The 13,788-nt window shown below is 37.6% G+C and overlaps 2 protein-coding genes across 10 annotated transcripts in view; one reads left to right on the top strand and one right to left on the bottom strand.

Moving 5' to 3' along the window:
• PHIP (PHIP subunit of CUL4-Ring ligase complex) overlaps nucleotides 1-7,460 on the top strand; it is a 63,785-nt gene extending 56,325 nt beyond the window's left edge. For 7 of the 9 annotated variants that reach the window (XM_083608098.1, XM_083608094.1, XM_083608099.1 and 4 more), the window contains 2 exons: nucleotides 57-218; nucleotides 550-7,460. In XM_083608098.1, coding sequence (XP_083464224.1) covers nucleotides 57-218; nucleotides 550-1,241 — 854 coding nt within the window. In that variant the 3' untranslated portion in view covers nucleotides 1,242-7,460. The remainder of the gene's footprint in view (nucleotides 1-56; nucleotides 219-549) is intronic. The other 2 variants (XM_083608096.1, XM_083608093.1) reach the window with 1 other exon arrangement.
• Nucleotides 7,461-8,002: 542 nt separating this feature from the next.
• Nucleotides 8,003-13,339, bottom strand: IRAK1BP1 (interleukin 1 receptor associated kinase 1 binding protein 1). The gene is made up of 4 exons (XM_083608216.1): nucleotides 12,882-13,339; nucleotides 12,123-12,188; nucleotides 10,954-11,084; nucleotides 8,003-9,106 (listed from the first exon to the last, which is right to left on the bottom strand). The coding sequence occupies exons 1-4, from the start codon at nucleotides 13,152-13,154 to the stop codon at nucleotides 8,824-8,826; spliced, it is 753 nt and encodes a 250-aa protein (XP_083464342.1). The 5' UTR covers nucleotides 13,155-13,339; the 3' UTR covers nucleotides 8,003-8,823.
• Nucleotides 13,340-13,788: the final 449 nt, after the last annotated feature.

Below are 13,788 nucleotides of genomic sequence, written 5' to 3'. Positions count from 1 at the left end.
TAGTAATTGAAAATCTTGTTTAAAACTTACCTTTTGCTCTCTCTGTTGTCTCCCAGTACTAGAGGATTCCACCAAACATTCCAAGAACCAGAATATTTTATCAGTCCATAATCAAACCAATTCTACTCATAACACTAGGAATAATACTGCAAGAGAAAATGTGGAGAAGGATAAACAAATTAAACGTAAACCAAAATCTTCCACTCTCAGCCCACAAGGTAAGCTTCTTGTATTTTTAAATGTTGGTTATTATGGAATATATAATAACTGGGGCTGCAGTTTTAGACTGATTAAAAGTAATTCCCACCAAGTAATCACTAAGTAATTTATAAGGCAAGTTTTTAGTTTATCAGTTTACAGCCCTGATTAATACTAGAAAATTTTATGGTGTTTTTGGTGTGTTTAATCATTCAGATGAGTCTAATTTGTATGCAACTAAATTGAGGCCTGATTGGTCCTATACTTAGGATTGCTCTGCACTTAATTTTTTATTTGTTTGCAAAGGAGATGGGTAATGCAAGTCACTGACATGTTACTCTGTCTTTATAGCAGATTGCAAGAATAATGTCATGGCTTTGGCATCAGGAAGCATCCAGGTAAATGGACATGGGGGACAGTCTTCAAAGCCTATGTTTAAGAGGGGTCCTGGACGGAAACCCAAGATTGAAACAAACAACAATAGTTGTGAAGTGGTGCACAAGAAAAGAGGGAGGAAACCAAAAAACCTATTACTTGCTCAGCAAAAGAATTTAGGGCAGAACACAATCCAGACTACTAAAGACTTAACAACAACAACAACAACAACAACAACAACAACAACAACAACAACAACAGAGGAAGCATCTGTTTCCACTGCATGCAATTCTCTCTCTGAAAATAATGTGAAGGAAGACTTGTTGCAAAGAAAAGGGCGTGGAGGCAGAAAGCCTAAAAGAAAGCCAGAGGCACAAGAGCCAGGATTAGAACTTACGTTTTCTGCAGATCCTAAGATTCAGACGAGAAGCAAGAGAAAAAAGACAGATGAACCTATTGAAGAAGAGCATGAAGAACTTAAAGATTCTGAACCCCACATGAGAACTAGAAATCAGGGTAGGAGGACAGCTTTTTACAATGAAGATGACTCGGAGGAGGAGCAAAGACAACTATTGTTTGAAGACACCTCTTTGACTTTTGGGACATCTAGCAGAGGCAGAGTCCGCAAGTTGACTGAAAAAGCAAAGGCTAATCTCATTGGTTGGTAACCAGCATTTAAAAATGCTAATAAACAGGTACAGCTGAGGAAGTGGTAGAACTAAGGATATCTGCTTTCTGCTGCTATTTACAAATGAGAATACGTTCTGATTTGGAAAAAGTATAGCAAAAACAAACTGAACATTTCTTTGAAAGAAGTATGTATTTTAAACTTTTGCTATTTATTGCCCTCCAAGTAGGTTATACATTTCAATTCACTTTGTTCAGTTGGTATTGAAGATTGTATAAATGGAAATTCTTGATTTGCAGAAATGTTACTGTAATTTTGGACAGTCAGTAACCTCTATTTGATTAAAATTGATAGAATTTTTAATGTAACAGACTGAGAACAGAACTCCTATTTTTGAATGAGCAAGGTACAGTACATTTGTATAGAGTGTAGTATCTGTGTTTTGCAGGATATTAGCAGAGTGTGGCAGTAAATGCCATTGAGAACAAATGCAAAATTCCAAACATTGCTAATAAGATGTTTAATTTCAGTAGTAATTGGGCACACAGCTTTGTACAAACAAACCTAGTGCAGCTTGTTGGTTTATCTAGGTTCAGCCAGAGAGAAAAATCACACTATGTAGATATATATATCCACATTGGAAAAAGTTTGACTAATATGTCTAATTTTTCAGACCTTCATTCTCGTATCAATCAAATCTCTGTTTATTGTGCCAAAGACTGAAAACCGGTGCAGTAGAAAAGTTTTTAGTGTCAGTGCAGCATACATTTTTCAATTATGCTTATGAATCTATGTTCTAAATATACACTGTTCTGAAAAATTATCTCTACTGGTACTTTGTAGTAAAAACAATTAATGCACTGGTGGGATCCTTAGGCAAAATGTATAATTGGGTTAAAGGATTCAAGGAAACTGCAGGAAAAGTGTGAGATTCTTATGTTTACGATGCGATCAGATTGATTGTTTATACAAATTGTGTTAAAACTGACTAAAATTTTAAAAAGTGTCTGTGTATGTATATATTATGTACACAAGCACATAAATATATACAATATTACCCAGGAATAATTTTTTTCAGGACTTTTTAGATAATACTAGATAAAATTTTAAAATGTCATACTTTTATTTTAAGGGGAAGATTGGTTATTTTCAATTATTAAAGATAAAAAGGCCAAATCACTTTTTATGCAATCATGTTTTATACAGTGTTCTCATTGCACATTGTTTTTCTGCACTTTTTACAGTGTACTTATCAAGCTGACATAAGTCAATATATACACCCTAAAGGAAAATCCCACTTAATGATTGTGCCTTGTAGTCTATTATTTTGTGCATCTTTAGTAAACTTAAGTTGTCTATTGTAAATGACTATATGACTTAGGGGAATGTATTGCTGTATGTACTGCTATGGAAAAAGAAACAGTTATTTATTTGTTTATGGTACATTTACTTATTTTATACCTTTAAAACAAAGTTTGTATTAAAACAAACTTTAATACAATTTCTATTGTTTGAAAGTATAGTCCAATTTAAAAGAAAACAAAATACATCTTTAAACAGTTGCATGGTACAAAAATGTAACCACACTTTTCATTTAACACCCTTTGGGAGAAGTAAGCCTCAATCTAGAGATGCAGATGTATACATACCTGTTCAAAAGATAATTGGTGCCGGCAGCCTAGCTGCTTGGATGGTAAGGATCTGAATATAACCTCCCATGCTTCCACTGGTGGGGGGGAATGTTAAAGGGACTGCTTTTCCACCTCTCCAAACAGATTATTGGCTCTACCATGTTGACAAAACACAGCTAAACCTTCGGTTACGTGAATATAATACTGGTAACAACACACACAAAACATCAGGCTGTTTGTGACTATGTAACTTCTTTTTCAAAAACAACTCAACATGTAATACACAATATCACAAGGTGTAATTCCATAAATCAAGAGAACATATTCTGATAAATTAAAATCCAGTGGATGGTCAGGAGAGACAGTCCATTCAGTTGTAAATTTGGCAAACAGGCAATAACCACGATATGGTATGCTTATCCTTTGGTGTTCCACATCTCACCGCTTTCAGGATTCTAGTGTTCTAGTGTTCCTTACATGCAGATATCAGATGGAAAGGTTGAAAGCATGGCATGACAAGGATTCTGGGATAATTCCTTGTTTTGCCCAATCTGGCTTCGTCAGCCTTGCATACTTATAACTCTACCTATTATGTTCCATGTTTTCGGCACACAAGAATATGAGTATGCACGGCTGACAAAGCCACATTGGGCAAAACAAGGTATTATCCCGGAATCCTTGTCATGCCATACTTTCTAGCTTTCCATCTGATACCTACATGTAAGGAACACTAGAACGCTAGAATCCTCAAAGCAGCGAGATGTGGAACACCACAAGATAAGCATACCATATCGTGGTTATTGCCTGTTTGCCAAATTAATAACTGAATGGACTGTCTCTCCTGACCATCCATTGGACTTTAATTTATCATAATATGTTCTGTTGATTTATGGAATTACACATTGTGATATTGTATATTACATGTTGAATTGTTTTTGAAAAAGAACTTACATAGTCACAAACCAGTATTATATTCACGTAACCTGAAGTTTAGCTGTGTTTTGCCAACATGGTAGAGCCAATAATCTGTTTGGAGAGGTGATAAAGCAGCCCCTTTAACATTTTTCCCCCATCAGGGGAAGCCTGGGAGGTTATATTCCGATCCTTACCCTCCAAACAGCTAGGTTATCTTATGTTTTGTGTGTGTCTACCATTTTGGCAACATTGACAGTCTGTGTTAATATGTAGTTTCCAGTCCGGGTTTGAGGACTGCAGGTGGAAGCAACTTCAGGAACTATGTATGCAACACAGCTTTGTATGCAACTTGATACTCACTTCATTAGTGCACATATGTTGCTCGCAGTGGATGGCATCTGAGGTTCAAGATTAATATGCATCTTTTATCCATTTGTGTCCATGGCAATTGGTTCTTAAAATGCATTTCTGATTTTATTGCAAATACTCATAAACATCAACACAATTCACTTTTATTTGAAGTAGACTAATCAACGTTATGATCAGGCCAGTTTTGAATGTTTGGAGGCAGGGAAGATTCTGTTTTGGTTGGTTAGTTGCCATCACCATCTCCTCTAAATAACCCATATTGGTTTGGCTTTTAAGAAAATATCTTCAACTAAGAGTATTTGCCAAATCATGATTTACAGTAGAATAATAAATTCTACTGGCACTAGTCCTTCTTGGATACCTATTTTCATTAGCGTATTATAATTATGGGATTTGGGACACTGACTTATGTTTTTAAACATGCATTCTTACTAATATTGCAGACATTAAACATGAAAATATTTCAGCAGCCTATGTACAGTGATAGTTCATTTCACAATGGAAGCATTACAGTAGATTTATCTTGCCCATTTAAGAATTTCACTGTTGATGAAGGCAATCAATTTCAAATGTGTGATTTCCTTTTGTTATCTGCATTGTTATATAAAAGAAATTGGCAAAGCAAACATGAAACCCCATTACTGTAAGTTACTCATTTTATAACTATGTCCCACTTGGCATATATTTATGTATATACTTGTATACATCAAGTATGTGTATGTAACGTTGGAGAATGGAATAGTACACATCACCATCATAGTGTCTGAAAATTACACATTTCAGAACAAAAGAATCAAGTCTTATTTGCAGTACACAAATGTATTGTTCCCCATTCATGAATAATTTTGTACTAAGAATTCACAAGCTTATTTTTTTCTAACATTATTTTGGTAATACATTTGTGTAGAAACACTTAAAACTGTAATTGTGCTAGATATACTATATAAGTGCTTTAAATTGCATTGGTTTGACTTAAATTACTGTCATTGGTTAAATTTGACTGATTTGCAAAAAAATTATTGTACCAACACAGAAGAGCTTTTGATTTAGCACATTTTAATATAAGCAATAAATACTGGTTCACTAACTTTTGGAGGGGGAAACCGTAATGAAATGTGTTATGGATAAAACTATTGAGAGCAAAGTAATATTTATTTTATGGCACATTTACATGGAAAATACTATGTAGACACTCTTTCTGTTGGTAATTACAGATATTCACACAAGCAATTATCTTACAAACTTGGCAGTAATGAAAACAAATGTAAAATGCAGTCTACTGATACAGCTTCTGATACAGAGCGGTCCATTAGTTCCATAATGCTGAACATTAAATTACTTCAATATTAACCAGTGGTTACTATACAGCGATGTCTGATAGCAGCACATTCCATTTTCTTTGATTGGGAAATAAGTTCATTTTCACTCCAGTAATCAATCCCTTGTTTGGCTAAACGGGTTTGAAATTTAATTGTTTCCCAGGGATTAAGCTTGAATTACATTGCTATAATAACTGGGTACTGAAGAAATGATCTTTATCATTGTGGTATGAGTAGCGATACAGCTTTACAAAACCCGTCTTCCTATAGTACTGCTGTGATGTAAACTTGCACAAAATTATTTGTACCATACTGTCAATTTTTCCATGTGTTGTTTAATACTTTATCTTAGTTTGGATTGATCTTTGTAAAATACCGATTCAAAAGCATGTAGTACTTCTCAACGTTTAAAAATGAATGGGGACATAGTTTCAGTACATAAGTCATGTGCTGTGTTACGACTCTTTGTGAAATACCAATTTGAGCTTTCAGTTTCATGAGCTTTAGTACATCTAAAGTGATATTAAGACCCCAACCAGAACTCCATACACACAGCTCTTAGTGTGTTGATTTCTGCAAAGAGCTGATCCTACTGTGCTGAAGAATGTGGATCCTTTGCTTTGAAGCAAGAGCTCCTGGTGGTCTATTTAATGAAAGCTTAAGGCCACAATCCAGTCGTGCCTTGCATCCTCAGGGCATGCAGGAGTTTCCTGCCATCCATCTCACCCACACCGGCCATCAGACTTCCCACAACTGGAGAGGTGCACTTGTGGGACAGCTGTGTCCTAGTGTGTGTAAGGGACCGACTGGATTGAGCCTTGTTGTAAATTTTGATGTATCAATCTTGCATTTCATGTTCTTGGACCTAAGCATTCATCTGATAAAAGGGCTGTTCAGTTTCTGCTGTAAATAATGTACATATGTTTATAATTCAAAAAAGGTGTACATTTCATATATAGTGGCCAAGTCTGAAAATTATTTCTAATATAACAAAATCTGGTATTGTGTTTTTTTTTAAATGTGCTAACTTTACATAATTACTCTTGGAATAATGGTGAAGCAAAGAATTATTTTGTTGCTCTCATTTTCCCATTTAGTTCACAACATTTTGGAATAAAAGGTACCCTCTGTTTCAGGAAGGTTACATTTATTTCAGGATATTTTTTGTTAAAAGTACCGTAGATGTGAGATGGCATTTTGAAGATGGAAATAGCATAATATTTGCTGTTAAAGACCAAACCCCAAATCTCCCTTTTTTTAAAGGGTAAATAATTTAAGGAGCTATTTATATGAAAAATCATTTTTCTTTTGATACCAAAAAGGGAGCCAAATGTTGAATATTTGAATTTTAAATAAATGCAGATAATTGCTTCAGGATATGGTATAAATTTTTGTTCATGATATAATTAGTGCTGGAAATTACTACACCTTTAAAGATACAGCACCAAATTTCTACACTTTCACATAAGACATTTAACATGGTATATTTATCTCAGATGCATGTTTTTAAAAGGATAGGCTATTGACACACATTTTGAAGTTACATTTTTGGACCATTACACTGCAAAAATTGAAAAGAAAGTTATTGAGTGAATACCTTAAATCTTGCCACTTAATGTTGAAACATATAATGTAGTGTAACTTAAGGAAATTGTCTGGAACATCTAATTTTGAAACTGACACATTTTAAAGCTTTGCTTACTTTGTACAGTATGGTGTAAATCCCAAAAATGTTCATGTAACCAACATACAGTTTTACAAGTTTAGGTTTTATCAAGGTTATTTTCTTTCTCTTCTGCTTTATCAAGTTATAAAGTGCAGTCTCACACCTGGATGAACAGTGCCCTTTCTTTTTGTACATATTGATCGAAACTTTTATTGTTATGTGAAACACTTACGTTGGTTTTGATGAATAATACTTGGAATCCTTTTATACAAACTAGAATGTATGTGTATGAATTACTGTCACTGCAATGTAGTAACTACAAACCTATTTTTAAATAAATAGAAAACTCGTTTTTCTAAGCTGCTTTGCTTTTGTTATTAAACTAATATAAATGTGTGAAGTACACAAGTTGTGTCTAAAAACTTTCACCATACTGCAATCCTACGTTGACCCAAAAATAAGCCCCATCAAGTTCAATGAGTCTTAGTCCCAGGTAAGTTTCTACAGGACTGCAACCTTAATGACTTAAATATAAAGGATATTGATTGGCAACAAGAGTAACTTAGTTTCTTAACACAAATGCTCTAATGGAACTGGTAAATTTTACTACCATCACTACATGTGTGAGACAGCCTTACAAATTCTATTATCCAGAGATGTGTGATCAACTTTCTTTCTGAAGGCACTTGTTCTTAACAGGTGCATAGGCAGGTATGATAATATACTATAATATAAAATGGACATTGTGTTGGGCTAGGAGAATGAAAAACATCTGCATTATTTCCTTGTTAGGAAAAGCTGCCCCGCCCCCATAACCTTGCTTCCTTACATTAGCAAAGCCAGAATAAATTCCACAAAAATAGCAAACTGCAGATGAAATACAAAGAGTGAATAGTTCATACAGGTTGGAAAGTTAGAATTTTATTAAATTGGAGATTAAGAAACTATAGGCAGAGTTGTAAGTTCTATCCTTTTTGTTTAAACTGCATTCCTTAATCTGTGAAACTATTCAAGCAGAAATCACTCGACACCTTGCCTAGTCTCACCACCAACACCCAAAAATTAGCAAGTTTTTCAGCAACAATGCAGTTTTACAGTATTTCCGTCTCTTATTCATAATTTCTTAACTCAGACTGGTTATATTTGAGAAATTTCTCATGTCAGACAGTAAATGCACATCCTTATATTTGAAGGCCAGGAGCTTCTGGCATCCAAGGAATTTCTCCCCTGATAAAACTACTCTCAGCAGAGATTTCTTGAACTACACTGACAATGTGGCATTTCACCAAATGCAATTTGTCCAGTGTAAAACACTGAAAAAAAACTGGTTTCTGCCACCAGCCATTAAGAATTATTCTAAACAGTATATTAAAAATGTACTTGTATCTATGGCTACCACAAGCATTCACTAGGTTGATTCCAAAGTTTGTTTTATTCATGGAAGGAGCTGCTGATAATGGAAAGTGTCTTCTATGAACACGAGGGCTTCTTCATGGCAAGAAGTTTTCTTCCAAGAAATGAAACGTAAATTGGGATCCAAGCCACAGCTTGCGTCCAAGTGCGGAGAATTACAACCCGTGCTACAATTTCATGGAATCGTTTAAAAAGTGAACAAACATCAGAGTCACTTTAACATTTTGATTAAGGAAAAGCTAGTTAAGCTTCCCAAGAATAATGTTCTTCCCAAAGGAAAACACAATGATTCAGGACTTCAGTAATAAATCAGTTTACATTTATGTGAGCTGCTTGTTTTCTCTTCCTTTCCCCCTTTATTTCAAAAACGGCATATACCCTTGAGGAAACATAGATGGTGGCACTCTGGAGTCTCTGCTGCAAACCCAGTGAGTCTGGGGCATTGGCCAAGTGATTTTCGAGGTGGCCCTCCCACTCTTTCACTTCCTCTTCCCTTATTAGCAAAGGCTTCCCAAGGGGCTGGCCAAGCAACTGGCAAACTTCTTGAGCTTTTTGCCGGGCACTCCCAACAGCAGCAAGACAAACCTGACGTCTGCAAAAAAAACAAAGACAAATGAGAAGATTTAGCTAATTAAAGCAACAAAAAGGGAGTGTGTCAATTAAAACCGTTAACCAATGTAGTACCTACTTTTGAGCACTGTATACTCTGCTTTTCAATGAGAAAGACCTTCACAAAGCAACTAACAGTACAATCCTATACAGATCTACCCAAAAGTATGTTACTTTGAGTTCATTGAGATTAATTCCAGGTATCAGTGTAGGATTTCAGCCTCTATATATTCAGTGATGTTATCCCCTCCCCCATTTTACGACATTTAAAATTTATGCAACTTAAACAACTAAATTAACCCCCTTCCCCCACTCCACCAGTTTACATTGTTGTGAAAAATAACAACACACATGTTCCATGTCAGATTGGAAATCCAATGTAAGTTTGTCAAAGGCTGAGAAAGGCAAATAAAGTTCCGATCTCACACAGAACAGAGTTAATTTGTCTTTTCTTTCCAGAGCAAAAAGCAAAAACCAGCTCATTGTGCCCAGAGTGAGGTGTATGCTGGTGGTGGAATCTCCCCTGCTCTGATATGTTAACAGTTAATAAACATGTAACAAACTAATGGAAAAGTATTTAATTTTCTCCCACAGGCAACGTTTAACTTTTGTGTAGTTTTGCATGAAGTGTTAGCTGCCCTACCCTTTGATACCATTGATCTATATTCACTCTTTGAAAGTTTTACCAACTGCATGCTTTCACAGACCGTGCTGCTGCCGTTCAACAGTTTAATAGTTCTTTATGCTTCAGATCTGAATCAAGGCCTTTATACACTTCAGTGGTGTTATTATATACTTATTGTTGTTTAGTCATTCAGTCGTGTCCGACTCTTCGTGACCCCATGGACCAGAGCACGCCAGGCACTTCTGTCTTCCAGTGGTTATTATATACATGCACTGTCATTTCAACCTTTCCATACCAGACAGGCAAAACTCTGAAACTAAGCCAAAATATATGTGATTGCATTTATTTTAATTCATCTCTTCTTAGGCTGGCTTTCTCCTCCTCATAGGCTTCAATCCTGTTCCCACTTTACTGAGAGTACAGTGGAACCTTGGGTTGCGAACGTGATCTGTGCGGGAGGCACGTTCGCAACCCGCAGCGTCGCGCATGACATGATTTGGCGCTTCTGCGCATCTGCATGCGCTGAAACCCGGAAGTAACCCGTTCCGGTACTTCCGGGTTCACCGTGGTCCGTAACTCGAAAACATGCAACCCACAGTGTTCGCAACCCGAGGTATGACTGTACAGGATTTCACGGTTATTCATGTACCAGCATTGGGGTGCTTGACTGAATGATTTGTCATCTTAATGATACATTCCAATTTAGAACCTTCAGAAGAATATGGAGCCTTGTTTCGTTTTTTTGTCTACTTTAATATTATATCAACCTCTTTCATGGGGGATTTGTTCCTGCCATGGCTTGGCTTAGTGCTTCTGGTCTGCTTCTCTCCAAGTCACGAGTAGCAATCAATGTTTGTTCTTGGTTTACTGTTCATGGTTTATTTGGGGGAAACAAAAGATGAGCTTGGATTCTTACATAATACAGCTTGTTTTCCAGCAACGGGACAAAAGTAAAACACCTGCAGTTTCCAACTGTGTGCACTAGCACATTCAATTTAAACCATCATTTATTTTATAAATGGTTTACTATTATGCACGAGCCATATCTATATGAACATGTGTATTCCACCAGCTGTTTTCTTGGACTGGTCAACAAAATAGAAGCTTTGGCTACTTATTAGAGAACAGATTTCCAGAGGCATGGAACTGGTAAATCAAGCTAGCGAGACCTAACTTTCTGGTAAAAGGAGGAAGACATAACTTACCGAAGGGCATCTACTGCCTCCACTGTATGGTAAAAGTGAGGTGGGCTGATGATAACAGAGCTACCTAGCTTCTCAACAAGGAAGTTACAAACGTCTTGCATTTTGCCGAAATCACTGAATATAATGCAGACCTATATGGGAATGTAAAAATTTGCAAGCCTTTTTAGTGCCTTAGCTAAAAATTGGCTAAAGATGAATAATACAAAATCAATTATAATATGCATTTTGTACAAAGCTAAATTAGATTATACTTTCATTTATATGCTACCTCTGTACAGAGGAAGTTTTGCTCAATGTGGCTTACATAGCTTTCAGCAATACATGAAAAATACTCATATCTGTATGCTCATTATTATATGGAATTAAAGCAGGCAATTTTTGTCATATTCAAGTTTTTAGAATGACAATCATTTTGTAGAACCAACTATGGAGAAGCAATGAATTTGCAGAATTGGAAAGACATTCAGGAAATTAATATTAACCCCTGGTTTATAACCGCACATCAACATGCTCCTAATATTTTAAGACAATTCAATCCTGCATGAGAAGTCCCGTTGTCTTAGGGATGTCAAACGTCTGGAATTGACATCTTGGCGTTTATGTAAAAAGCTCAACAATTTCAGTATCTTCCTTTAAAAAAGCAAACTTTTGGACCTTCCTAAAAAAAAAAAGCTCAACAACTTTTGGGGTGTCCAGGTTTTTACTACCCTACACTGTGTTCAATAAGACTTCCAGATAAGCATGTATGGGATTGATGCCTAGATCCAAGGCTGCAATTCTAAACACAATTCACATAAATAAAGCTTTTCTTAGTTTCAATATGAATGTTTTGAGGATTGGATTGTAAATTTGGTAGATGTTTCAATTTCTGCTTCCATAAATAACTACACCAGTACCTCATTATCAAGTGTGTTGTGATGCTGACATAGTTTTGTAAGGCTATTAAGATGGTATTGCAGGAAAATACTTCAGGAGTAGGATGGCAAAAAAGATAATATATAAATAACCACAAGCAGTAATACTGTAATGTATGAGTGTGGAACCATTTTCACCCTTGAGCAGAAAAGCATATTAGGACATAGTTTCACATTTCTTGTTTAATGCTCAAGATATATATATATAAATGGTATTTGAGACACATGACCAATACTCATACTTAAGACACTTGCCTCTGCTTCCATCTTATACAAATTGTCTATTCTACTAAAGTTCTTTGTCACAGTCATGTCGTTCTCCTAGAAAAAAAAAACACAACAGCTTTAAGTACAAAACTATGGAAGAGAATGCTTTTCGGTGACATTATGGTTGCTTAACTAGTACTAAGCAATGCAGCAGAGTTCAAGGTACACTATTTCAAGGTAAAAGTAAAAAATAAATCCAGCTTAGCATAGATGAGTAAATCTTGTCTTCACCCACAACTGTTAACCCATCCTAAGTAGAGCATGAAATTATTTATCATCCAGCCTGTTACTCCGTAAATATATCTCATTGTATTAAATACATAGAGCAATTTTTAAACCTGTTTGTCATCTAAGCAACCTGTGTGCAGCCTTGAGTTCACTGACAGTAGGGCAGGATGGAAATGCAGCAAATACACAATCAGGAAACACACAATAAACTTGGGCTTGTAGACAAGGGTTTCCTCTCTAGCCTAATCATCCAACTGCACTGGTTTTGATCCGTTTGAATGCTTCTATGGTGTGGAACCACTGCCCCTCCATGTGTTGCAGCTCGGCTCCCATCAGGTCAGTAGTGTTGAGGATATCTCTAGGGTTCCAAGCGGCCCACCCCTCCCACCAAACTATAAGAAAGAGCGAAAGCTTTTCCGGTGCAGAAGCTGGTGGTGATGTGGTGTAGCCACAGAGAAAGCCGTTGAGCTGCGCGCATGCGCGAGGTGGGTCGGCTCTCCTTCTCGCCCTCCAACCCACCAAGATTCCTCCGCGCTGCCGGGCGCTCTGGGCGACATAATCCAGCCTCCGAGTGACGCTGCTCCGCGCCGCTCCGGCCTCTCCTTTCTTGCTCTTCAGGTAAACGGTGACTTTCGCCCGGTCCGGCCTAGCGCTGAGCTCCGAGGTGCCGCTGACGTGAACTTCCCTCCCCGGCGGCCTCGGGACTTCATTCTCCCGGCTGTTGTCCCCCCCGGCGGGCGGAGGGACCAGCTCGGCAAACACCCGGGCTGGAGAAAGCGGCGGTAACGGCATCCCGAGGGAGTTGGAGAAAGGAGACCGCTAAGGCGCCATGGCAACGGAGCCCTGAGCGCCCAAAGCATCACGGGGGATGTAGTTCTGGAAGCGGCCGCGTCACGTGGCCTATCCGGCGTCCCCCTGTCGGGAGAGGCGCACCTCGGCGCTTGGGAGCGCGGCGTCCCAGGGTTCGTAGCGCCGTCTTCCCGTTCACGTGACGCCCGCCGAGGTGCGCTGCTTTGTTTTGCCGAGGGAACCCGCTACCCTGTTCAGTTTGAGCGCTCGGAGCTTGGGCGCTTCGAAGCTGCGAGTTCCCTTAAGCAGCTAAATCGAGTTTTTTAATTCTCTCTCTCTCTCTCTACGTGAAGTGTCCTTAGAGAATAAGTTGGTAGTTTTCTCTCCAAGCAGCGTTAGCTCGATTCCAAGAAAACAACACGGGAGAAAACTCACCTGCACATGCACCCTTTCACATCTTGAACTTCTTTGGCGACGTTTTAGAAATGAAAATACCAAGCAAAAGCAAGGCATGTTTGCTTACTTACGTGCTGGAAAAGCCCGTCTAACTGTATGAGGCTTGTTACGCATAAGCTTAAACCATCTCTGTATTTTCACATGGAGTGAACTGAAATACAGTGGTACCTCGGGTTACATA

Source organism: Podarcis filfolensis, assembly GCF_964270895.1.
Source record: "Podarcis filfolensis genome assembly, chromosome: 3".
Lineage (NCBI taxonomy): Eukaryota > Metazoa > Chordata > Lepidosauria > Squamata > Lacertidae > Podarcis > Podarcis filfolensis.
Note: the sequence above shows the minus strand (reverse complement) of the source record. Positions and strands in the feature narration are given on the sequence as shown.